Source organism: Sinohyriopsis cumingii, chromosome 15 (assembly GCF_028554795.1).
Source record: "Sinohyriopsis cumingii isolate HCF-2022 chromosome 15, ASM2855479v2, whole genome shotgun sequence".
Classification (NCBI taxonomy): Eukaryota; Metazoa; Mollusca; class Bivalvia; order Unionida; family Unionidae; genus Sinohyriopsis; species Sinohyriopsis cumingii.
This window is the reverse complement of record NC_142975.1, coordinates 34,030,911-34,057,980: the sequence shown is the minus strand read 5'-3', so window position 1 is coordinate 34,057,980 and position 27,070 is coordinate 34,030,911. Positions and strand designations below refer to the sequence as shown.

At 35.5% G+C, this 27,070-nt stretch overlaps 1 protein-coding gene across 2 annotated transcripts in view; it reads right to left on the bottom strand.

Annotated features, from left to right (window-relative positions):
- The window catches only part of LOC149781581 (ATP-dependent DNA/RNA helicase DHX36-like), a 116,248-nt gene extending 96,354 nt beyond the window's left edge, over positions 1-19,894 (bottom strand). For both annotated transcript variants that reach the window (XM_089935625.1, XM_089935626.1), the window contains exons 1-8: positions 19,793-19,894; positions 18,334-18,468; positions 13,655-13,764; positions 9,852-9,973; positions 5,436-5,785; positions 4,838-4,977; positions 3,665-3,739; positions 2,212-2,307 (exon numbers count right to left, since the gene is read on the bottom strand). In XM_089935625.1, the coding sequence (XP_089791751.1) occupies positions 2,212-2,307; positions 3,665-3,739; positions 4,838-4,977; positions 5,436-5,785; positions 9,852-9,973; positions 13,655-13,764; positions 18,334-18,468; positions 19,793-19,856 (1,092 nt within the window). In that variant the 5' untranslated portion in view covers positions 19,857-19,894. The remainder of the gene's footprint in view (positions 1-2,211; positions 2,308-3,664; positions 3,740-4,837; positions 4,978-5,435; positions 5,786-9,851; positions 9,974-13,654; positions 13,765-18,333; positions 18,469-19,792) is intronic.
- Positions 19,895-27,070: the final 7,176 nt, after the last annotated feature.

Here is a 27,070-nt window from a genome sequence, read left to right as displayed (position 1 = left end):
ATATAATGCACGACAGTGTAGGCATATGTACTAAGCCTGTTGTTACAAAAAGGATGACAAGTTCATATGCTGCAGCTTCTATTAATTGTACAATTTGTTTGCTGTCCAACAGAAGAACCATGAAGAACACATTAAACACCAGATCTGTGATTAATTGTGAAATGTTTGTATGCAGAAACCATTTTTCTTATTTTAGTCACGAGACCTTCCCCTTGACCATTTGACCTCAAAATGAATAAGCTACTTTCTTACCCAAAATGCATGCCATCCAAGTTTGTATCAGGTAAGTGATTCAGAACTAATATTATTGTTCTTTGTTTGTTTGGGATTTAACTCCATTTTTCAGCACATAATAGGCTAAACATGTTGGGCAGTACAGCTGTTGGAGGAAAAAAACATGAAAACCCTAGTAAGAACCACTGTCAAGCTTCCTCTCACACCCTTGTTGGCCAAGCCTGAGACTTGAACCGATATTCTTGTATAAAAACAGTGACAGTAACCCTAACTTTTTGATCCTAATATTGATTGGTTTCTTTCTTACACCAAGTGCAAGCCACCCATAAAATTTAGTAATTGTAGATGGTGGACAGTTATAGTCTTTGGGCAGAAATGAAAGTGATATCAGATGGACAGATGGAGGGATGCATTATGATTTATGGATGCATATATAAACTCACTGCATAAATATTAAGTTGTTTTAGCTTACAGTAAATCGAAAATCACAGTGTCATACTATATACAGTACAGCATGTAATTTCAACAGTGGGTTTTTCAAATATAGTTGAAAGACACACCACTATGGCCAATGAGTTGTAAAGTTTGCCTAAATTACTTGTTTCATTAAAAAAACAGGGGGAAAACAAACTTATATGTTGAGGCTCAAGGGACCTGTTCCGGAGTTCTCAGATGTCAGCATATGAATACAAATAAAACTGTAGAAGGAGGAAACGAAGCTTGAGTTCATAGTTGCTATACTTCTATCAATGCTGGTATAATTTATCTTGTTTACTAGAATATATATAAAGGATCACATTCTCATCATAAAGTGGACAAAGTCATTGATACCATCAGCATTTGTCCCATGATCTCTCCCTACCCCTCAGGACTATGCCCCAATTCATAACTTAGAAAGTTAGGATAGCCTAACCCTTTAGTATACACATTTATATCATAAGGCGATTTTATCTGTTTAGTCAGTGTGGATTTATGGGTCTGTCCTTAACCCCTTGGGGTCCCACCCATGGAGTCATTAACTCAGAACCAGAGATCCTCACCCAAGGGAGTTGCTGTTGTATAATTTGCTAGGGCACTGGATGCATGAAAATAAAATTCTGGGTTAAAATTTCACCATCTCATCTGCCTGAATCTTCATTAATATGCATGGATCTCACTTCTAATTGAACTTATTCAAGACAGTGTTTATAGAAACTTCCATACCAAGTCTATTAAAATTAGATCAGATATGCGGTTTCTGGGGTATTCACAACCTCAGCCAACCAAATGTCAGATCACCTCAATTTGTGTGCATGTGCTCATAATCAAAATCATCTAAATAATAATGATGATATAAACCTGCATCCAAATCAGATAAAACTTGAATCAGAAATATGGCTTATAAAGTGTACAAGCTCAATCTGATGCAAACTGGATTTCCAGCTGAAGAGCTCACAAAATGGAAAAAAACTTGCGAGCCCTTCAGAAACTGAAATATTACAACACTACACTTTATTATTCAACACAGAACTGTTCTTTAAACAGACAACAACTCTGTTAATGAGGTGTTGCCATGCATAATGAAATTATTCCAAGGTCATGATGATATAAGCTTGCACATTAAATCAAATTATTCCATGGTCATGATAATATAAGCATGCATATTAAATCAAATTATTCCAAGGTCATGATGATATAAGCTTGCATATTAAATGAAATTATTCGAAGGTCATGATGATATAAGCATGCATATTAAATCAAATTATTCCAAGGTCAAGATCACATCAACTTACATATTAAATCAAAATTATTCCAAGGTCATGATGGTGTAAGTCTGCATACCAAATCTGGGGAAAATCTTGTCCAAAAGATAGTTTCCAGAGTGTTTACAGTTCAACCAATCAGATGAAAGATCATCTCATTAATGAGTGTATTTCACTCAAAATCTAACCTGTCTGAGAACACGATGGTACAATCTTTCTGACAAAACTGACTTACTGAAACAGCACTGATCCTGCGTGGCTGTGTGCACAATACTCTACAATGTGAACCAATTCCTCTCTGTATGTGGTCATCCAATATAAACTGAGGTACCTGCATAAAAACATTTGAGACATCATACAACGCAAGGGAAAAAAAATCATACCGATCCATTTTGCAGATATAAAACTGATACATTTTTACTGTAACCAAAACCAGTGTTGATGAAATATTTAGTTTTCTACAATATGGATTTGTCCAATATTGTATGCCAACACTAAAGGACCAAGTCATACAGATATGGTCATAGATTCAGACTGGCAGAAAGACTGAGATATAAAAATATGGTTATTGATTCTGAAAGAGCATTTATTTAATACACAAATGACTCAACATGCACTGTACAAGTATCTGTGTATTCTTCATTACACTCAACCTTTTAATAACATCATTGTTTGAAAGAAATACCATTATCTTGATTCAAGAAAATAAAAGTTATGTTCACTCATGATGGTTATACTCTCATAACAGTACCTCTACATTATGTATATTTAATTACATTATGTATATTTAATATGCACTGTATGGTTGACTTTTGTCCATAACTGAGGGTGGGAGTATTGGACCTATCTGACTAATGTCTTTTCTTTATAAACAACATATTACATAGTTAATTTCTGTCAATGATTGTAGATTATACTTTTAAGGATGTTATTATTTGTAGGTAAACATGTTTACTTGAACTGAGTTCAGGACATTGCTTTACACCTTCCTGGTATGTCTGCTATTTGCATGTTCTTTACTAATCTTTAGTAACAGAACTGATTTTCTTGACAACAGAAAATGTTCCAGAAACGATTCTGACCCTCATCTTGGTCCTCTTGTTGTGTCTTAGGTTTTTATATTAAGGTTGTTTATGTTTAGAATTGCTCATTCTATCCTAACATCTTAAGTGGGATCAGTCTTTAGTTGTGTTCATTTTTAATTTGAGAGGATTTATTTATTTCAATTATTTATTGGAATTACAAAGTGCTCATTAAAACTTTCAGAATAATTCACTAGTTTTGGATTATTGTGATTTCTTTTAGATACATTTTGGATTATATTATTTTTAGCACATCATCTCTATTCCAAGGATACTGGTATATCAGCACATTCAAAATTGGAATTCATTTGGAACACAACTGAAATTCATTCAGAATTCTCTTAACTTATGGACTTGTGATAAATCTTTTTGGACTATCCTGGATTTAATTAACAATACTGTTATTTCTTTTCAAATTTTCAGTTTGTATTCTATGAAAATAAATTATTTCTTAAATTTTACAAAACTTGTTGCTTTTTGCTCTTTTCTGTTACTTAGTTTAAGACCACAGAGTTGTAACAACATGAGTGATAATCTATCACAGTCATAGCTGTTAACTCTACTCTTTTTTTTTTAAATCTGCAATTAAGATATATGAGCACAGACCTGGGTAGTTTTTCCACAACCAGTTTCTCCACTGATGACCACACACTGGTTATTTCTTATTACATCCAGAATTACCTTCAATAAAACAAATACTGATAAGCTGGAAATTCAAATGGCATGCTTAAATTCTGAAGTACAACTCAAGTGGATTTTACAGTAAATTCAATGAAACTTTTAGTAGCATTCACAAAAGATAATCTACAAATCTTTCCTAAACAGTTATGGTGACATAAAAAAACAAAGAGAAATACCAATTTTAAATTGTACAGCGATGAAAATACATAATTTAGCGTTAAGAAAAACATATTCTTACTGCTGCAAACAAATCTGGCAGAAGGAAAACAATTATGCTTGCCCCACACTAAATAATAATTGGCACAATCAGGCAATATTTCACAAAATATTGTAGAACCAGCAAACCAGGTGCAGCACAGAACCAATCCATGCACCCTGATAGGTATGTCATTGTAACCAATCCATGCAATCTGACAGGTATGTCCTTGCAACCAATCCATGCAATCTGTAATTCTTGTAATTCCTGTGCTTTTTATTATGTTATCCTTCCTCTTAATGCATGTGTGCTTGTACGAGTACCATATATACTGATGTACAAACCCGGTCCAATTGCAAACAACAAAGACCCTAACTTGCCATCATATAATGTACCAGCAGATCAGGATATATTTTGTTAGTTCTACTGTTTAGTCCTAACCAACTGCATAGACCTTGGGCATTATGCAATGGCAGGTCTGGGACCTTGTGTTTTACAGTTGGACTCTACTTATAAACGGATATATAATGTAATGCTGTGCAACTCCGACACTGAGAAGAGACTAGAAATATTAGGAAATGATATGGGGTGATCTACAGATATGCACAACAGTTTTGTAGCTTTTATTTATCCTTTGAGTGTGGAGCCATAGTAATGGGGGCACTTATGCATATTTGTATAATATGTGGTTAGTGATAACTGACACAGCATGGAGATAACGCTCTGATTCACTTTCAGTCGATTTTTTAATGAAATTACCGCTATAGTTTATGAGATTTTATGAAATCGCCCTTTTCTGTATAAAGTTTATCAAATATGATGAAATTACCCCTTTCTAAATAAAATTTATTAGATCTGATGAAATTATTCAAGATCATTTTGTATCAAGTGCAGCCACTTACATCTTTCATCTTGTATGAAGGCAAACTTCTGCGAATAATCTGCATCTGCTGGTATTTGGGAATGACTTCTTTCTGAATCAATTCATCCTGCAGGAGCCGGTCAAGTGCGGAATCTACCCTAAGTTTGTTTCCCAATTTCTCTGTAACAAATAAAAGTAAAAAAGAAAATAGGATAACAATAAGAAATATTAGTTTAAAAAATTAAAATGATCATCAGATTTTAAGCTTTAGAATGCAACTGTAAACGATAAAAGGTTTTCTTGTGCTGGTATTATATTAATTTTAATCAATATTACCTGGACTGATAGGGAGTATGAATGAACATCCTTGCATTTTTTCACAAACATTTGACCATAATTGTAGAATTCATGCTAACTATGCATATTGCAAATATCTGATTTAGGTTTAAATTATAGATTAAGCTGTGCATTTTTCTAGTCGTAAAAAAAATAATAAGATAATACTGGAAGTGCATTGGTTTTGAAAAACAGAAAAATATTGCTGAATCAGATTAGATTAAATTCTGTAATAGGTAATTAGGAAGGAAGGCATATGGTCACATACTAACTAAGATAAGCAAACAATATAATTTTAATACCTTCTTCTTCCACCTCCATTTTGGTCATGAAATCAGTTTCCTCTTTGATAAAGTTGAAAATTTCTGTCAACTTGGGAACCCCTTCCACTGTCATACCATCTTCCTCCTGTTCACCAACCTCACCATCTATAGTTAGTCCATCTAAAGAGGAGGCTGACAACTGTTCTATATGACTTCCTGCTGATACTGGCCTTTTCTGCTCACTGGGATGCCTGGATGATGGCCATGGCACATTCTGATCTGAGAAACATTGGCTGGATGATTGGCAATAGGATTCTGAGTGTTCCTGTTTGACTTTGTCACCTGGTATTCCCCTTTGGTCACTGTTTTTGTACCAATCTTCCTCTTCACTTGTGAAATAAACAAATTAAGCAAACTGTACCCCTGGTATTCTAACACAAAGACTCTCACACAGAGAAACACATAAAAATGTGGAAACAAGCTGAAAATTAAATATAGATATGAAAACAAAGGATGAATATATTTGTGGTATTTGCATTTTTGCTTACCATATATATTTGCCTATATGCTGATTCAACTATAAGTCAACCCAAGCCATCACGTTTCAGTTTGGATGAAGAATGTCAGGTTCTTCTCAAGGAATATGAAGCATCTGGAGACCCAGACATAGCAGATCACCTGATTGATTCCCTAGACACTGCCAGACACACTCGCTGGGAGGAAACTACAGGATCACTCAAATGTACATGCCCCAGCCAGAAATACTGAATCTTGATTCAAAGACTTGGCACCATTCAGCAACCACCAATTCAAGCTCACCCTGTTGTTAAGCCAAATTCTGTAGCTAGCCACTTATTACAAATGGTAAAAGCACCCCTGAAGAAACAGCACCGACATCAAGTATGAGATGAGTGGCAACAATACTGCAATCGGAAGTGTGCTTTGCATCCTCCTCAATGGGCAGCAAATAAAACATTACCCGACACCAACATACCTTGGTGTGACTATGGATCAATGACATCATACGACCACCTGAAGAAAATAGCAGCAAAACTTAGCACTTGAAACAACGTACTCTGCAAACTGGCTGGCTCTACCTGAAGTACCAGTGCTCAAACACTCAAGACATCAGCTCTGGCCCTGTTATTCAACATCAGATATTACGCTCCTCTCTGGGCTCAATCATACCACACTAAGTTAACTGATGTCCAGCTCAACACAACAATGTGCATAATCTCTGGAAGACTAAGTCCTACTTCTTATCCATGGCTGCCAGTACTCAGCAGCATTCCTCCTCCACATCTGCATCACCAAGAAGCAACCATACAAAAGTGTTGGCTACGGTCTTTGCCAGTGAGAAACTTCCAATGTACATGGACATCACCTCACATCCAGCAGTCTGTTTAATTTCAAGATGCCTAATCTAGTTACGTTCTTTGCCAAAGGATATGACAGCTATTTTGGCACCGAGTGTCGAGTGGTCTTCAAAAGATGCTGTAAACCACTTCCCCATAGCTGAGCCATCTGTCTGCCCTCCTGGCGTCAACCTTTCATGTCATTTGTGGACCACACTGAACTGCTTTTGGACAGGAGAGGGTCATTATGCTGTCAACCTTGTCCAATGGGGCCAGGCCTTTAACTCTTGCTTTTGCTGTGGAGCACTTCAGACCATATCACACACTGTGAACAACTGTCCACTGACAAAGTTCCCTAGTGGACTGCAGGCTCAGCACTGAGCTGATGATGACATTGTTAAATGGCTGAGCACACACTGCACACAATAAAAATAATCATATTTCAGGGCAATAAAAAATATATATATATTGTTATGTGTTTAGGCTCGAATAAACAGTAACATAGAAAAAGTGAAAAGAACAAGCTTTTTAAAATTTAACAAATAATTCATTTTCCTGGAAAAATTCTGTAAAAATTAAGAACTTACGGTAACAAGAATCAAATCAAAAAATAATCTAAGAATAATCCACAAACTAAATTGCAAAAGTCTTAGTAACAAATGTTCTAATAATTTCAAGTTTGAATCCTGGCAGAAAATCCAAGATGGATGATGATGATGGATGTTATAGTCAGTACTGTGCTTATCTACAGTTCCTTGTAGAAATACAAATAATGGCACTCTGCTGTTGGAATTCCAGATTAAACTTGTAAGCAATGTCTTTCCAAAATTTCTGTGTGAGCACTCCTCAAAATATTTCCAGAGAAAAAAGAATTAATTCCTTTGAAATCCAAATGATCTGAAGATAATTAACTCAAAATCTGACAAAACAAAGAAAATTTGATACCAAGTGTAAAAGCCCAAAACTGAGAAATCTCTCTATATACATCTCTAATAAAACTAACAAATGCGTAGTAATGGAAAAACCAGAATTGCGAAATCAAAGGGGGGGGGGTCATGTGATAGTGTTTATGTTACATACACCAAATATGACCCTGACGAAAACCAATAATTTTCTCTAAGAAATAAAAAAATTAAAAAAGTTGTTTACATCTTAAACCCAAAGCCCCATCATGACCTTGACAACAACCAATCATTTTGAAACAAAGGCAGAACTTTGTTTACTAACTTTGAATCAAGGTCAGCATCCAGGCCAACACTGGTGTTTATGAAAAGAATGATTCAGGTCAACCAATTTTCTGGAAAAATATCATTTCCGGTGAATAAATTTACATTACAATAGCATGTAAGAAAAATATAAAAAAATAATTAAAACTGACAAACAAACAAATTAAATGAAAATAAATATATGTAACAATATATATATATATATATATATATATATATATATATATATATATATATATATATGGAAGAAAGAACAGAACCAATGTAAATTATAATTATGTTAAAGAGTGAAATATGTCACAAATATATTGAGAACTAACAATTTGTCCTAAATAAATCCATTAAAATCCAAAATACTTGACATTTTATATCCATTTATATGATAAATCCATGGAAAAAAACACTGGTGGGTAAAAGTCAGACTTTTCCCAGTTCACGATAATATAGAGATGGTTCAAATGGAATATGATATCACTTCCGCCCTTGCTGAGAACAGAACTTGGCACAACTGTTGTTGTTGTACAGAATCAACTACATGCATAATTTCACACATATCTTTCAATTTTTGGGATCGATGTTATGAAAATAAAGTGTTCAGTATCACCTACCTTTGATTATTATTCAGTTTATTATGCATTCAATTTTGTAATTTATCCATTTTGAACAAAGACTTGGTACTTATTCTGTTTCAGAATGGTTTTTCTGACTATCACTGTGATTTCACAATTCTTCATCGATCAGGATTAGATTAATTGATACTGAATGAGTTACTGGAGTATGCTCCATATATTGAAGAGCACAGTAGTGTGATAGCCTAATCTTGGTCACAAAGATGATTTTTGTTTTGTTTTTATAATGACATGCACAAAACAAACATCTAGGTAACCAAGTGCAAGATTAAATTTTTTAAACTTGAGAAAAAGGCAAGATTCCTAGTCTTGGTCACAAAGATGATTTTTATTTTGTTTTTATAATGCCATGCACAAAACAAACATCTAGGTGACCAAGATAAAAGAAATGCATACTGTCATTTCATTCAGACAAAATTTTATGATAAACCATTTTAAAGAAGAGAAATTATAATAAATGCAAGATTAATTTTTTTAAACTTGAGAAAAAGGCAAGATTCCATGCTGGTACCTGACCATTCTACACTCCGTTCCCCCTATATGCCACAACTTTGCTCTATTCTGGCAGGAGAAAGAAGTTACTTTGCCAAAAGATTTTATTCTAACATGGACTCGAGAAAATGCATCCGGACAGAAATTTAGGGTATGAAACAATTGCCAAAGGCACACAAATTTAACACACATAACTTCTAAAAAAATTTACTTTTGTGAAAATGTTTCAATCGAGATATGATCTGAATACAAAATGATTTACCTCCCTCAAAAAGCAAAATCATTCTATCCCTATGCTGGCATTAGCGATTGCCAAAATCATCAGTAGGAACCAGAACTCTCATATGGTGATTGATTTCAATTTGGCACCTATAGATTCCAGGGCATTTGCAGATCTTTACCTTCAAGTCATTTATATCTAAAAAGTGTAACATATTTCTGATGTTATACAAATGGCAATGAGAACAACGTTTTTAACAACATTCAGCCAAGTCAAATTGTTGCTAGTTTCTAGAGAAAATTTTAAGAAAAAGGGTATAATGAAAAGAAATACAAATTTATAAAAATAAGAGACCTAAGTTGAATAATTGTCAGACCTGGAATGGAAAATGTCATTTTGCTGCCCATTTCCTGGTACACACTAGATCACTGTACCTATCAGCGTATTTCAGGGCCAAATCTGAAGACTACAAGGAAATTCCTTCCATCAATGCAATGTCATATAATTCAAAAGAGGATGCATTGTATACCTACCTGTCAGTAAGTGAAGCCCCTGATCTCTCAGGTTGAGGTGGACATTCCTCAGAGCTTCTGATGTCCTGCAAAAGCCTCTGTATGTGCTCTTCCTGGGCCCCTCCAATTGATACTACTGGCCTCTGTCAGAACAAACAGAACTTGTCATGTTCACTGTAACATCATATAATTTATAATTTCACATCGATAATTGACTTGGGATTTTGTACATTTATCACTTGTATACTAATATCTTTGGCAGACTTATAATTAAATTGTACCTATTCTTAACTACTTACAACTTGCTATAACAACTAACAATCAGAATAGTATCACATGGCATTCCTTTAATTATCTATCAATCAGAATAGTATCCCATGGTGTTATTTCTATTACCTAAAAATCAGAATAGTATCCCATGGATGTTCCTTAAATTACCTAACAATCAGAATAGTATCCCACAGTGTTCTTTCAATTACCTAAGAATCAGAATAGTATCCCATGGCATTCCTTCAATTTACCTAACAATTAGAATAGTATTCCATGGTGTACCTTCAATTTACCTCACAATCAGAAGAGTATCGCATGGCATTCCTTCAATTTACCTAACAATTAGAATAGTATTCCATGGTGTACCTTCAATTTACCTAACAATCAGAATAGTATCCCATGGTGTTGTTTCAATTTACCTAACAATCAAAATAGTATCACATGGTGTTGTTTCAATTACCTAAAAATCAGAACAGTATCCCATGGTGTTCCTTCCATTTACCAAAAATTCAGAATAGTATCCAATGGAATTCGTTCAATTTACCTAACAATCAGAATAGTATCCCATGTTGTTGTTTCAATTTACCTAACAATCAGAATAGTATCACATGGTGTTCCTTCAATTACCTAAAAATCAGAATAGTATCCCATGGTGTTCCTTCAATTACCTAGCAATCAGAATAGTATCCCATGGTGTTCCTTTAATTACCTAACAATCAGAATAGTATCCCATGATGTTGTTTCAATTTACCTAACAATCAGAATAGTATCCCATGGCATTCCTTCAATTACATACCAATCACAATAGTATCCCATGATGTTGTTTCAATTTACCTAACAATTAGAATAGTATCCCATGATGTTGTTTCAATTTAACTAACAATCAAAATAGTATCCCATGGTGTTCCTTTAATTTACCTACAATCAAAATAGTATCCCATGGCATTCCTCCAATTACCTAACAATCAGAATAGTATCCCATGGTGTTCCTTCAATTACCTAACAATCAGAATAGTATTCCATGATGTTATTTCAATTTACCTAACAATCAGAATAGTATCTCATGGTGTTCCTTCAATTACCTAACAAAAGAATAGTATCCCATGATGTTGTTTCAATTTACCTAACAATTAGAATAGTATCCCATGGCATTCCTCCAATTACCTAACAATCAGAAAAGTATCCCATTGTGTTCCTTCAATTACCTAACAATCAGAATAGCATCCCATGATACTGTTTCAATTTACCTAACAATCAGAATAGTATTCCATGGTGTTCCTTCAATTACCTAACAATCAGAATAGTATCCCATGGTGTTGTTTCAATTTACCTAACAATCAGAATAGTATCGCATGGTGTTCCTTCAATTACCTAACAATCAGAATAGTATCCCATGATGTTTCAAGCTTTCAATGAACAGCACTCACTCATCATAATACCAGACCTAGAAACACTAAAAGGACCTTCTCTTTAAGGCAGTCAATATTTTCATTAAGTTGGGCTAGCCTTCATTAAGATGTAACAAAATACAATGTATTGCTATTTTCAAGCTGGAAAACATGCATTTATAAGTCCAGAAGTGTGCTTCATGACTTACGTACTGATGGTAAACATTGTGTTCAATTCAAAATTTTGTAAAGTTTACATTAACCTTTATTACATCCAGTGGGGCCCCGAGTGGCCGAGTGATCTAAAGCGCTCTCTGTTACGGATCACTGCCATCTCACCTCTGTAAGCGTGGGTTCGAGTCTCGAATTCGGCCAATGTGGGTATGTGAGAAAGCCTGCCAGTAGCTTCTTGTGGGTCAGTGGTTCTTTCTGGGGGTTTTCCCAGGTTCTTCCTCCACCATTAATACTGGCCGCCATGTATAGCCTATCATGTGCTGAAAAATGGCGTTAAGTCCCACAACAACAACAACAATTACCTCCAGTACAATTTCATAAACTGCAGTTCCAAACCCTGCAGAGCTTAATGGCTTCTTTATATCTCTTAACTTTATGTAATCCTTTAAAAAAGAGCTCTAGCGATGGCAATTATCATTCCAGCCATGTGGCATACTCAACTCAATATATGGTGTCCACTAAAAGTAATTGTTTTCCTTCCGGCTTTTCATCCCAAGAAACTGAATATTCCACTTTATTCTTCGGTACTATTTAATTTTTAAGATGTTTATTGTCCCTTTCATCCTGACTACTCGCTTGTTGGAAGCCATTTAAGAATAAAAAGGTAAATTCCACAACATTTAAAGAAAACGTGTAAAGGTTGGCCGGTCTATAATACTGTTCTTGTCAACAATAAAAGTATTCCGCCTTATATGTGAGGTTACTTCATAATGAGGTACTTCATACATAATATATTCTGGAATGCTATGGTATCAAGGGGCTTAAAGTTAGCAACTGGCAAATAAGTAAATAAAGGCACTCACCTTCAAGATATTTTGTATGTCTGTTTGGTGTTCTTTGTACTATATAACCATACACTTAATTTCCACTTTAAATCAGATGATCATGGTCGATAAAAAGCTATACAGATTCCAAATTATGCAAAAAGCATTGATGTGATATCACAGTAATACTGAACAAATATTTTTACAATACTTGTCCTAATATTAGGACGTTGATGTATATATTGCACAAATTGTAAATCAATTTGAAAATTGGACACTACTTCAATGGCTTTTATTCTGTCAGCAGTACCCTCCAACAACAGAAACTTATCCGAGAGAATTAAAACAATCCATATTTAACTTTTCATGACTGGGGTGGCATCAGGACTGTCAGTGAGAATAAGCACACCAACATGAGCATGAAAGTATATGTCACCCACAGACGCCTTGAACAAAATCTGATGTCATAAAAGAAATAAATAGTTTACAAAGTTTTTAAGTCAATACCTGTCCACTGTGAAAGCCACCAGAAAACAAAAATATTAACATCCTTCATTTTTTTAACTCTTATTTGCTACCAAAGATGCAAACTCTTGCTTCTTCACGAATACAGTAATCATGTGATATGAATCTTACATAAAATCATTGGACATTATCAGAGAACAAACTGGTTAACCAATTTGTTATAGTAATATCGATTGTATGCAGATATAGATTTTATTTGAGAACATGGGGTACGGACATGTTTTGAAAAAGTGAAATTCATGGGTGCATATTTATAAAAGTGTACTCGCCAACAGTTCAGACATTATTCCAGAATAAAAATGATGATGCAGAACTAATAACTTATGGTCAGCTAGTGTAAATAGGATTAGCAAACAATAGCTGGCGCTACATAGAAAATTACCAAAACCCTTGAATATCACGATACCAAAGAACCTGCAGCATCATAGGAAACAATTGTACTATTAAATGATAACACGGATAGATGTCCATACATGCCTTATAAAATGAACAGATTATGACATATCTTACAGTAAGGAACTAGTCTATATAATGTCTGTTTTGGCATTGTTTGTCACTGAACATGACTCTGCAAAAATAGGTCACATGTTATACCTAATAAATAGTATCCAAACTAAATGCCATTTTTCTGTTTTCAACTGACCTCTGCCCTCTCCTTCTTTCTCTTGTTTGCCTGACTCCTTTTTGCATACCACATCCCAATCTGCTTGCCTTTCAACTCAGGGGGATGCCCTTTACCATCACTACCACCATCTGTAATTGATAAAGAATCAACGGAAAACATATCAAAAGACAAAATAGCCACAATGCATCAATGACAGGGTTTTCAATGGATGCGTACCATTGGGTTTTGACGCTTGGAATTTAAACATGACCCATTTTTGACATGCAAAAATTTCGACCTGTGCATTTTTTTAATGCACATAAAACTGGGCAGGAACATCAATCTTAATTACCCTTGATTTGCCTTTGGCTTAAATTCTTGCTAAGAATGCACTGTCCATAAAACATTTACTGCAGAAGACACTGATTGACATCTGCTCAACAACAGTATATACCTTGATGGCCAATAATACTGCACCAATGGATGATATATATGAACTGGATGGAGCCAACAGTTCACTGATGTATTGCTTAGGTGCTACTGAACTAGGTTGGATTGTTTTGAGATTACATTTGAAGTTTATGGTAGAGGAATAGGAAACAAGTACGACATGAATGGACTGCCTTATAATTATAAATCAACTTGTCAGAACTGGAGCTTGCAAAGCCGGTTGAAAAGGTAAGTCGACCAATTTGAATTGTTTTATTGGCAACTAATTTGCTTCACTTGGCAAGAATGTTTAAAAATTTGGAATCATTTAATACTACACTGGATACATTTCTGATCAAATATCAGTATTTGTTTGGTTGTGCTTTAAACTATAAAAAGTTAGACAAAATGGAAAAATATGACTTCTCATGAAGCCAGATTTCAGCATGGGATTGTTTTAATGGCGATTAATTTGCTTTAATCAGCAAAACATTAAAACCTCAATCGTTTTAATTAATGGATCATTCAGAAGAGAAAAAAATGAAGACATAACACTCGGTGTATACAGCTGAACTTTAAAATCACAATGGCGCAAAGAAGTATATTTTCATTTATGCCTCAATCTCCAAAACGACCCACCAGTGATGAATTTTCTGAGTCACTCAGACTCCAAAGAAACAGAAAGACAGTATCAGCTCTGAGAAGGAGGTGAAGGAGAGTCAATCTCTGAAATTTTTTAGAAAATTTAAAGATGAGAAGAAAAGTGAACTGACAAATCTGTGATGTACATCCTTGATATTTGAATAATATAGAACCTTCACAGTTGTATGGGTAGATTTTTGCATATAAAATGATTTGAGCAGAAGACAACATAATATGTTGAGAAGATGAAAATATGATAAAGTATTAAAAAAATCCTCTATCTGTTTCATATACAAAATATACACATAGTAAGAAAGAGAAACACTTTAACAAAATATCAGATTGTATATTTCTTATCAAATACTGTACAAGTATTCCTCATTCATTATGCATGACACAAGAAATCTTAAACATCATTTGTTTCCACCAATAACAAGGAACAACAGCTATGAGCTCATGACTTTCCAAAAGAATTGACTCGAGATTTCAATTTTGACTCCTGCAATTTTCATTTCAACTCGAGATTCTTAAGTCATGGGTCAAGTGACTCATCAGTTTTTAAATCTATTGAGAACCGTGAATGGCATTTAAAAGAATTCTTCTTTCCGCACAACTGCTGGTATCTGTACTGGTATTCTCTCTATATCAATTATTCAGAATGTTAGGTTGAATTTTACAGAAAAAGCTCCAAAATCTTGAAGCTAGTAAATATTTTATAACTTTTAGTCAGTATCAGTTTTAATATCTTTTTTTTATATTTCATGTTCTCTGGACTGTTTAATTTATTTGCTCTCTTTTGTACATTACATAATTGCTGGTGAATATGGACTTTTCTGCCATAACATGTACAGTCAAACCTGTTCTAATGGTCACTTGTACATATGTCACCATGTCCATTCTAATCCCCTCTACCTATTTCCTATATAAAGGCCCTGTGTGTAATCTCCTTCAGTTGTCAGCAGCCGGTTCTTTCCAAACCAACAGTGGTTTCTGCATGCCTCAACCAGCCATTGGAACAGATCATGAGTGACCACTCAAAGTATGCAAATTAAGGTTTTGACTTAAGAGAACGATATGTTATTTCAACTGAGGTGCAGGCATTTTACATCTCATTTGCATTCACTATAATCGAGTCACACTAACTCAAAGGTGTCAATATATTTAGGTTTGAAAGTGAGGCAGATTTTATCCTTGCAAGAAGGGTTAAAGCAATTAATTTGCTGGATATTTGAAAAGGTAGTCATGTGATTACAGCAAAAATGGTAGTTAAGCAAACTCAGATCCAAGGAATTATTAAGTATAGGCACATTTTGAAAAGAAAATTTATCTTCAAGAAGAGATTGAGTTACATCCCTTTTCACATCAGCATTATCATCATTCATACAAAATCAAAAGACCTTTTGCATGGCAAGATTTCTATTAAATCTCGTCATATTGTATTCCATTGAGTGCTTTTTGATATGCATAATAATGACAACTCTATGGTTGTTATCAAACCTCCATTCCTGATAGCCACTTTTAACCATATCTCTTTTTCTCAAGAACTCAAAAGACCCGAACAAAGGCAGGGCAAATACATTCATACAAAAATATATAAAGCTGGACAAGACAAGACAAGCTGACACTGAGAGCAAGACATAAGGAAGGTGGACTTTAAGGGACAAAGGGATTCCTCGAGGATAAATATGGAAGAATGAACAGATAGATTGTAACATAAAGATGGCGAGAAATAGGTCATACTATTTCAATTCTTCTTTAATCCCTGATAGACTGAGCATGCATTTGCTGGGCCTTTCTTTTAAAAGTGCAAGCAGACAAGAATTTACACTCTAGTTTACACACATGAAGGCAATTCAGGCAAAACTGTTGCCCCAGGGCCTGTCATTTTCCAAGATATGCTGAAAAGGAAAGGCCAATGCAGAAAAGGCAAAGATTGCTTTGCTTTTTCTTGAGCTGACATCTTCACCACACCTTTATCAGGTCACTACATACAACCCTATTCTAAGTATGAACTTTGCATATTTCCTCTGTTCAATGAGCAATGTAAAATGGTTACGGCGTAATATTTTGTTATTTCCAATCAACTTTTGTGTCAACTAAGTAATTATTTATGCTTGCAATCAAGTCTCAATCTATAAATTCCTGCTGATATTTCACACATGAAGCTTGGAGTGCAATTCTGTGCAACTAATGTCCAATGAAATTATTACTCTAAGCACATTTACAGTTTGACTGATGGTAAAAATATACAATCTGATTTCATCCTGTAAAAGTAGGAAAAAAGGACTCAAACCACCAGCCAAGAAATGTTAACTTCACCTTCTTCTGTCAGAAAAGTGAAAATGACTTGGTATATGTTTTTTTATAGCTGCAGCGACTGTAGTTTATGTCTTTTGAGCTGATCCCTCAGTCTAACCATGTTCCCAGTGGAATTACATGCATTATGATTCACTGCATGCAACAAGATTGGCGAGAGAGTACAATGTGTTGACATTCTATTTATGCTATACATGAGACCAGGGGTCAAAGTAGACTTGAATTTTAGGAAGAAGTGTCTTCTTCTTTTAGACAGAACAGGGAGAAGTGACAGCTGAACAAGGAGAAGTGGGAGCAAATAGTAGGTGTAACATTAGGCATTGGTTGAATAGTATTTGCTTTGCGGTATTTTTTCTTCTTTGTATTTTCATAAAAATGAGTAAACTCACAATACAACCTTGACCTTACATCACAAATTCCACAATATTGCAATGTCCCAATCTATATAATTGCATTTTAATGCTAAATCTTTAATAACATAGTATTTCAACTCTGCTTTCTATGAATTGCATAGTTTCCTGAATATACCTGGCCAATGGTTTACAAAAAGAGACAATCTAATTAAATGGTATTTCACTGAATAGCGATGTATGCTATTATTTCCCCATGACCATTTCACTTACAGTTCCAAACTGATTTTCATCTTTTTTTAAATGTACACAAAGCAGTTATAATATTTATGTTACTGATTCTATTCTTAAAACACAAATTGCTATTTAAATAAGCTTAAATTCTGAAACACAAGTTTGCATATTTTAATGATCAAAGGATAACTTGCAGAAATTGGGCAGTAATAGTTGCTAAGTAGTATCAACTGTGATCCCACCATTTTCAGATTTATTTAATAACACACAAACACAATCTCATTAAAATCCTAGATTAATTTTAACAAACACCTTTTACCGTATCCTGACATTTTAAGTCTCTACCTTTAAAAGTATGTTTAGGATACATTATGCTTAGGATACATTATGCATGTATCAATGAAAAGTCAGGCTTAGCTTACAGTCCTCATGTACTCTCTATCAATGAAAAGTCAGGCTTAGCTTACAGTCCTCATGTACTCTGTATCAATGAGAAGTCAGGCTTAGCTTACAGTCCTCATGTGCTCTCTATCAATGAAAAGTCAGGCTTAGCTTACAGTCATCATGTACTCTGTATCAATGAGAAGTCAGGCTTAGCTTACAGTCCTCATGTACTCTCTATCAATGAAAAGTCAGGCTTAGCTTACAGTCCTCATGTACTCTCTATCAATGAAAAGTCAGGCTTAGCTTACAGTCATCATGTACTCTCTGAAACTTGGTAAAAAAATAAATGTTCCCTCCTCAAACCTGAGCTAAAGTTGTGCCATCCACCTCCTCTACCATTCCTTCTCCTTCCATAACCACCTCTGTCCCATTCTCTACCTCCCCATCTGCCTCCTCCTCGTCCCCCTCTGTACATGTCACTCACTGTCCCACTGTAGCCTGAAAAATTACTTACTAACTTAATACATCACCTTATTATTAATGAAAAAGACCAAGGCTCCACCAATGCCTTCAATTTATCCTGATGCCCATACTTGGTAAAATTTGGACCTATCAAAAGAAGGCATGGTTGTGTGAATGCTGAGAGCATAGTGGTTCCAGGGGTTATTTGTTGTTGTTGTTGTTGTCATTGGGTTTCAACACCATTTTTCAGCACACGATAGGCTATACATGACGGACAGTATTAATGGTGGAGGAAGAACCCAGGAAAACCCCGGAAAGAACCACCAACCCACGAGAAGCTACTGGCAAGCTTTCTCACATACCCACATTAGCCGAATCCAAGACTTGAACCAACGCAGATAGAGGTGAGATGGCAGTGATCCGTAATGAAGAGCGCTTTAGACCACTTGGCCACTCGGGGCCCCCTCAGGTTATTTGTTAAATACTGTATTCTGAATAGCCATTAGTTATTAACTTTCGACATCCATTTATCTCAAAACAGTCTGTGTCTTATAATACATACCAAAAAGAAATACTTGCACATCTTAGCACTGCCACCAAATAAAACATATTTATTTTTACAATGTTTGGGCATTTAAACAAAGTATTCAACCATGCTTGCACTGAGTTCTTAGTTTGAAAATATGGGTCTGACAAAACAGCTATTAAAGTGAACAGAGCCAGTGATATTTGCAAATACAAATTTTAGGAAAGGTGTTCAAGCTAATGGATTATGTGCAGTGGAAAAGTCTGTTATACCATAGAGTGCATATCAGCCATTCACTTTTATGAAAAAAATTCAGCCTAATTATAGCAAATCTGGCAGTAAAGAACTGAGACCACATCTAAGTTTGATGTCACTGGCATCTTCCTGGAGAATCCCAATATGAAATCACACTCAAGCATGTGCAAAACTCTGGTCTTAACACGGCGTCTTACCGTTCCTGATTAACCATTTATTTACACTACATAATTTTTTCTCTCCAAATTTTAAAGTCGTAACATGTACCATAGTCCTACAACGTAAGACACATCACCCGATATTTTTGTTCGTGTGTGTGTGTGTGTGTGTGTGTGTGTGTGTGATGGTGATAGCACTAAAACAAAAACAACATGTGCTATGTCTTACATTGTAGGACTACCTGTACCAATGCTCTGTAGATGGGAGCATATTGGCACACACACACACACACACACACTCCGCATCGAAAATAGAGAACATATTCGACAAACAATTATAACCGACTAATATTTACCCGATATTTTATCTGTATGCGAAAAAAATGCAATTATTGAATTAAAAAAATTTATCAGGTGTTACCATGTAACAAAGACGTTGAAATCTTCTGAATATGAGCTGGGTATTTGTAAATAATCTTTAACATAATATGTAAGAAACTTCCACTACGTATTTTGTTATAATAACAACACCAAGAACCCGTCAAAACGGTGCCGCATATATTGATTTATAAAATAATTACATCCCGTTATCGGGTTAAGTAGATAAAAACACTAGCGTACTCATTTTTCATTAAATATAGCGAACATCCAATGTTTATCGTGCTTTTGTTTTTGGTTTAGTTTTTTGGGGTGGGTGGAGTTGTTTCTTGGTTTCGTTTTGTTTGTTTGTTTTTGCTTTTTAATTTTTATTTTATCCTATGCTTCTGCATGCAACAACCGCTGTTAAGCATGAAGTTGAAAACTACCGGAAAAATCGTAACATTCGGGAGCTAACCAATAAAGGACAAACTTGTCAAATTATGGATATTACGAGGTTGTGTAATAATAATAATAATAATAATAATAATAAATTTTATAATTATTGGTTTCATCGGCAAATAACAAAAGTAGTAATGCATTGAAACAGTAATGCTTAAAACCATTTGTAATTGAGGGCGATCGAGTATTTCAATCGTTTCTGGTATAATAAATATGGGTTATTGACTGAGTATTGAAAAATATTGGTCCTAAGTGCGTGTGACAAAGGATGCCCGAGCTTGCGAGGACATCCAACGCTACAGGAGCGAGGGCCCAATATTTTTCCATATTCAGTCAATAATCTTTATTTATTATTTACTTTAAAAAATGATATTACTCGTTTTGTTAAACTGATGAGACTATATATAAAGTATATAATAAATATAGTTTATTGACTGAGTATAGAACATTATTGGTCCTGAGTGCATTTGGCAAAGGAAGCCCGAGCTTGCACCACATGAACGAGAGACCAATATTTTTCAATACTCAGTCAATAAACCTTTATTATATACTTAAAACAATCATATAAATCGTTATGTTATAATAAAAGAATGAAAGAATTGAAACAATAAAACTGTTTTGTTTTATTTCGTATTTTAGGTTTTCTGCGATATATGAATGAAACCTGCATTAATATACACTATTTTACTACAAGTACAATGAAAGCGCGTGTCAGCCGTAAACAAAGCTTAGCCTGCTAAAGAGAATGAAATGTTATGTAGCCAAAGAAAAACAACGAAATATTGATATAAGAATCAACTGATGTAAATGTTTTTGTGTGACACTGTGATTTCTCCACAGCAGCCTTCGTGTGAACATCGTACAATAAATACTAACAGATGCAGGAATCTTGTGTTTGGCTCTTACTATATTAGTAGTGAATGGGGATACATTAGCATCAATGGGAATTAGCATTACAGACCCCCCTGGGAACGATTAGCGTCAAGGGAAATTTAACATGGAGAAAAATCGTGGGAACATATAGCGTCAAGGGAAATTAACATGGAGAAAAATCGTGGGACTGTTGAGCGTCAAGGGGAATTGAACATGGGAATAGGGGACTGTATAGCGTCAAAGGAATTTAAACAGGGTGGGACTGTATAGCGTCAAGGGAAATTGAACATGGGAAAAATTGCTGGGTCACTCTAAAGACAAGGGGAATTGAACATGGGAATAGAGTGTGGGTCTGTCTAGGGACTAGGGGAATTTAACATATGGAAATTGAACATGGTGGGTCTGTATAGCGTCAAGGGGAATTGAACATGGTGGGATTGTCTAGGGACAATGATGGTAGAGGGTCAAGCACAACAGAAACAGAGACATACATACACTAGTACAAGCGTGAGATTTATAAAGCATTACCAAGACCTGAAATCTTGCTGGGGTGTTCAAAAATTTGCATAATTGTAATGATGCTATAAATAGCTATAATCAAGGAAATGCCCAACGACAAAATGGATGTGACTAAAAGTAACGTTAAAATGACGAAATTGTCCCAGAATTTAAAGGAAAATAAACATATCCCCGAAAATTAAGTTACAATGGTTTAGACTAAAATGGATAAAATTAGTAACTACTTACAATATCAACTTCTGTGACGATCGTGAATAAATACCTATGTATCTATAATCAGCTGAAATTCCTATGAAATCCCACTATCTATTTATAGCTCCAACTTGTGGGTTTTTCCTTTGGAAAATCCCACTATCTTTTTATAGCCTCAGCTTGAGTGACGTTCCTGTTTATGAATTCTAGTATATATGTATAGCTACAAAATGTGGAAATCCCCAAGTCGATATTTATAGTCTCAAAATTTCCAGCGTCAGTGACGTCACTGTACTGAACACTAGGGGATAAATGGCAACAGTGTTGCAAGTGGCTGACCTGAATACGCGCTACTGTAGGTAGGTAGGTAGAGTGTATCTGATAGGGATAAAGTGAGTTTTATAGGGACAAACAGAGACCAATACACACACACACACAACATACGCGCGCAGACACACTCACACTCACACACACACACACACAGAGGGAAGAGGAAAAAACAAACCCCAAATATACTATCAACACAGAAGGGAGATAATGCAAACCCCAAATAAACTATCCACACAAACGTACGCGCACGCATACAAACCCCAAATATACTATCCACACAACGTCGCTAACGCATACAAACCCCAAATATACTATCAACACAGAAGGAGATAATACAAACCCCAAATAAACTATCCACACAAACGTACGCGAACGCATACAAACCCAAAATATAATATCCACATAACGTCGCTAACGCATACAAACTCCAAATATGCTATCCACACTCGGGAGGAAGAAGAAAAAACAACCAAATATACGATCTACACAACGTACGCGAACACACACACACACACACACACACACACACACACAGAGGGAAGAGGAAAAAACAAACCCCAAATATACTATCTACACTCGGGAGGAAGAAAAAAAACAACCAAATATACGATCTACACAACGTACGCGAACACACACACACACACACACACACACACACACACACAGAGAGAAGAGGAAAAAACAAACCCCAAATATACTATCAACACAGAAGGGAGATAATACAAACCCCAAATAAACTATCCACACAAACGTACGCGAACGCATACAAACCCAAAATATACTATCCACACAACGTCGCTAACGCATACAAACTCCAAATATGCTATCCACACTCGGGAGGAAGAAGAAAAAACAACCAAATATACGATCTGCACAACGTACGCGAACACACACACACACACACACACACACAGAGGGAAGAGGAAAAAACAAACCCCAAATATACTATCAATACAGAAGGGAGATAATACAAACCCCAAATAAACTATCCACACAAACGTACGCGAACGCATACAAACCCCAAATACACTATCAACACAGAAGGGAGATAATACAAACCCCAAATAAACTATCCACACAAACGTACGCGAACGCATACAAACCCCAAATATACTATCCACACAACGTCGCTAACACATACAAACTGCAAATATACTATCCACACTCGGGAGGAAGAAGAAGAAAAACAACCAAATATGCGATCTACACAACGTACGCGAATACACACACACACACACACACACACACACACACACACACACGCACACCACAGAGGGAAGAAGAAGAAAACCATTATACACTATCCACACGCAGTGAAGAAATAACCCTTTATAATATATACTATCAACAGAGAGTGAAGAAAATAACCCATTATATTCCATCAACACAGAGTGAAGAAGAAAAAGTTTTTTGAAAGCACCTAAGCCCTCACCTGCAATGACCAACTCTGCCAAACACCTACACCCCACCCACCCCCACTCCCAACACTACAAAACCCATTTAACCCGTTATTTTATGGCATCAGTGTGTGATTTAGGAAACATCAAGACACAAAATGATGGACGAATAGACTGACTATTGTTTACGGACTTGCATGCCTAAAGAGCGTGCGTGAATGAAAACATCCTTCCATTTCAATTCTAACTAAAACATGATCCAGAGGGATAGAGAGAGGTGAAAGAGCACAATTTCATAAAGTGTGAGTAAAAACAAAACACGCCATCCTTATTATACAATGTCAAGACCAAGAGACACTTACGTTTTCTTTCTGGTCTATTCTCTTTTAGAAGGTAGTATGAAATTTCACATCAGGGCCAACGCATCGGCTCACATTGTCAATTTTTCCATTTCCATGTTTTTACTGGCACAAGTTCTTCATCATCTTCAATTTCTTCTTCTTCTGAATCCCTCTTCTCTGTTTCGTCTTGTTTTTGTTTCTTCTCTTTTCTCGTAGGGCACTCTGAATTCCAGTGTCCTTTCTCCTGACAATGATATTAGGTATCTTGACTTTTGTCTCTCTTTCTTAGACGAAGCAGGTATTCTGGAGACAAATACCCATTTACCTTTGCAGATATAGCAAACTTCATTAGCACTTACACACTTTCGTATGACTCTCATCAAATCAACGACCAAAAGAGTAAGTTTTCTTGCCACTTTCGCATGTGAATTATGCTTTCGTATGACTTTTAGCAAATATTTGACCAGCAGGTCGATCTGTGCTGACTCTTCCATCTTCTTGATCGTTTGAGAGCGGAATGAATACTCTGACGCTAAGACACTCTCCTTATATACATGGACCTGCTGCGTATGAAACCTAGTCAAATGTAATTTTGCAATAAGATGAAATGATTTCATTGAGGAAGTAAAAAGCAATGATGTACCGTATCGCCTCACACAAAACCTGAAGTTTCAGTTCAAATCCGTGTCAGCGATTTCGAAGACGACATAACTGAGCTTTAATCAATGCTCTCCAATTATGCCACAAAACCACGAGTCCTGATTCACGCCAAAAGAAATTTCGTTCGGTCCATAAAAAATAGTATCACATCTGAGAAACGCAAAAACGAACTTCCAGAAAACTGAGAACGACGGCTTACACCTACAACGTAAATGTGTGAGTTCAAGTAGTGCGTAAAACTTAGTCAAATTAGATTTTTATAGTCAAGACGAAACGATCTCTTTTCGAACAAGAAAGCAGACACCAAGCGACAATGGCGATCCGTGTCACACAACACTTTTCAAAATGTATATTATCAGAGGTTTGTTCTAGCGATCTGCACGGTGAAATTAAATGTTGATGTATTTTGCAATAAGACGGACACAATTTCCATGGGATCGCCCATGGTACGATTGTTCGTGCATTAGTTTAATTTTTTAAAATATTTTTTTATATAAATCGCCTATAGGATAGACCCAGTAAAGCATGGCCATTCTCGTCACTGTCTGAATAGCTACTCAAGTCAATTCGAAGCGAACGCGGTAAGAAAATAAGTATAGCTAATGAAATGGCTTACAACGGGTGATGCATTGTTTTGTTCTAGGGCTGTGTGGCATAATAATCCCTATGTTCTTGCGTTGTTACCATTACAGTGCAGACAGACTGAAATGTGAACTTACAAGCCCTCTTTGTGTGTGTTGTACCATTTCCTCTTACCACATCAAAATACTGAGCGTCACAGTATTGGTTCGCGTTTTCAAGCTGACCATTTTTTATATCTCACTTAAACATTTCGACATAAACACTCACATCGGTAGAGTCAGAACAGACGTGTTACAGTATTGAGGGGCATGTTATCTTTTCTTTTTCAAACTAATAAATTTGGGGTTTGTATGAAGTAAAGAACCGAAAGTACAGTGAAACTCAAGGATGATGACCCAATCTGTCTGTCTATTGATGCGTGTATTTACTTAAGAAGAAATATGACCTCTAAAACACAAAGAGATACGGCAAGCATGATTAGATTAAACACAACGATGTTTTCCTTCACGCCCGTGTAATTTAGAGTTTCAATCGTCTTTGAAGACAAACTTGGTCTCCTTTTGTAGGGCTTGAAATAACAAAAAAACTGAAAAATCTTAAGCACTTTGCTATAGATAATTTCATCAACAGACCAAACAACATAAATACCGTTACAACAATAGAAAGCCTTAAATCTTCTATCAAAAAGAAATGCATGAAAAAAATTAAAGATTAACGATAACTAACCAATGAAACCGAATTTAACAAAGGCAATAACATGTGAAGAAATGCCTCTCACTTTGGAAAGGTAGGCGAATGTACTCTGTCATGCACCGTCAACTTGAAAAAAATTATAAACAAAGAGAAACCTGAATTCAAAATTCAGTTGTTTCTTTTTCTTCAAAATTATTTCGTTTCTTTTTTTTTTTTTTTTTTTGGAACAAATCTAAGCACTAATATAGAGTGGAAAAGGGAAAATGCACATACAAGCTTTGATATTTCTGAAAAAAGGAGGGGATATTCCTAACGTTCATAACCACCTATATATGCTTGGACTTGTCTGTGACTTATCCACAAAACAAGATATACATATTTCTGGTCAAGCTGCAAGTGTGTGCGTGTTTTTGAAAATGGTAAAAATTGGATATACAATTTTCTCGTGACACTTATAAAGTGAAGAGTCTGTGCAAGTGTCAAAAGCCAAAGTCATATAAGTTTTGTATTTTGTACGGCTTGTAAAGATTTCTACTTTAGAAAATGTGAAGTATCACAAGTTATTATCACAAACAGAAGTGGAACATAGGGGCTTGCAAGAAAGAAAATAACCCAGACAGTTGGTGTCATCAAGAGTGCTAGAGACGGTACCCGAACTTGCTTGTCTGCTTACTTGAATTAAAGTGATTTTCGCTCTAATGGAGCATGTATCACTGGTTTAATAACGCACCGCGTGATTTTTAATTACTCCTGGGGAAGGAAAGAGAGCCTCATCCCCCAGGCTTTTATGTACTCACAGACTATTTTTAAATTTAGCCACTCAGGTGTAGGACTAACTAGTCCTTAACAACCTGACTGAAAGACTTTAAACATGAGTGGGAATTGTCTCACCACACACTCATTTTTCTGTCCGAGCGTGGTAAAGGAGGAAAAAGGTGCTCAGCAAGACAGCCATGGATGTTAAGTACTCACCAAAACTCTAGCCCGTACTTATTTCAAATCAAGTCCCGTTTTTGCTAATGGACAATAAAAGGTACCAATAATGTGTTAACCACCTGTGCAATTAGTTCAAATCTAACGAGTCTGTTAAATTTCCTACTTCCTAACATATCTGTCTAATATTAGTACTTAGTGTACATAAAAATAGCCATACTGATCTTATTTTAAATTATTATGTCTAAGCGACATATACCAGTTTGGTCACTGTTAGGTTTAAAAAATTAAGTTTGTTGTGGTGTTCCAATGGGTCAAGTTTGTTTCGAGAATAGTTTAGTCAAGGAGGGATACCAAGCC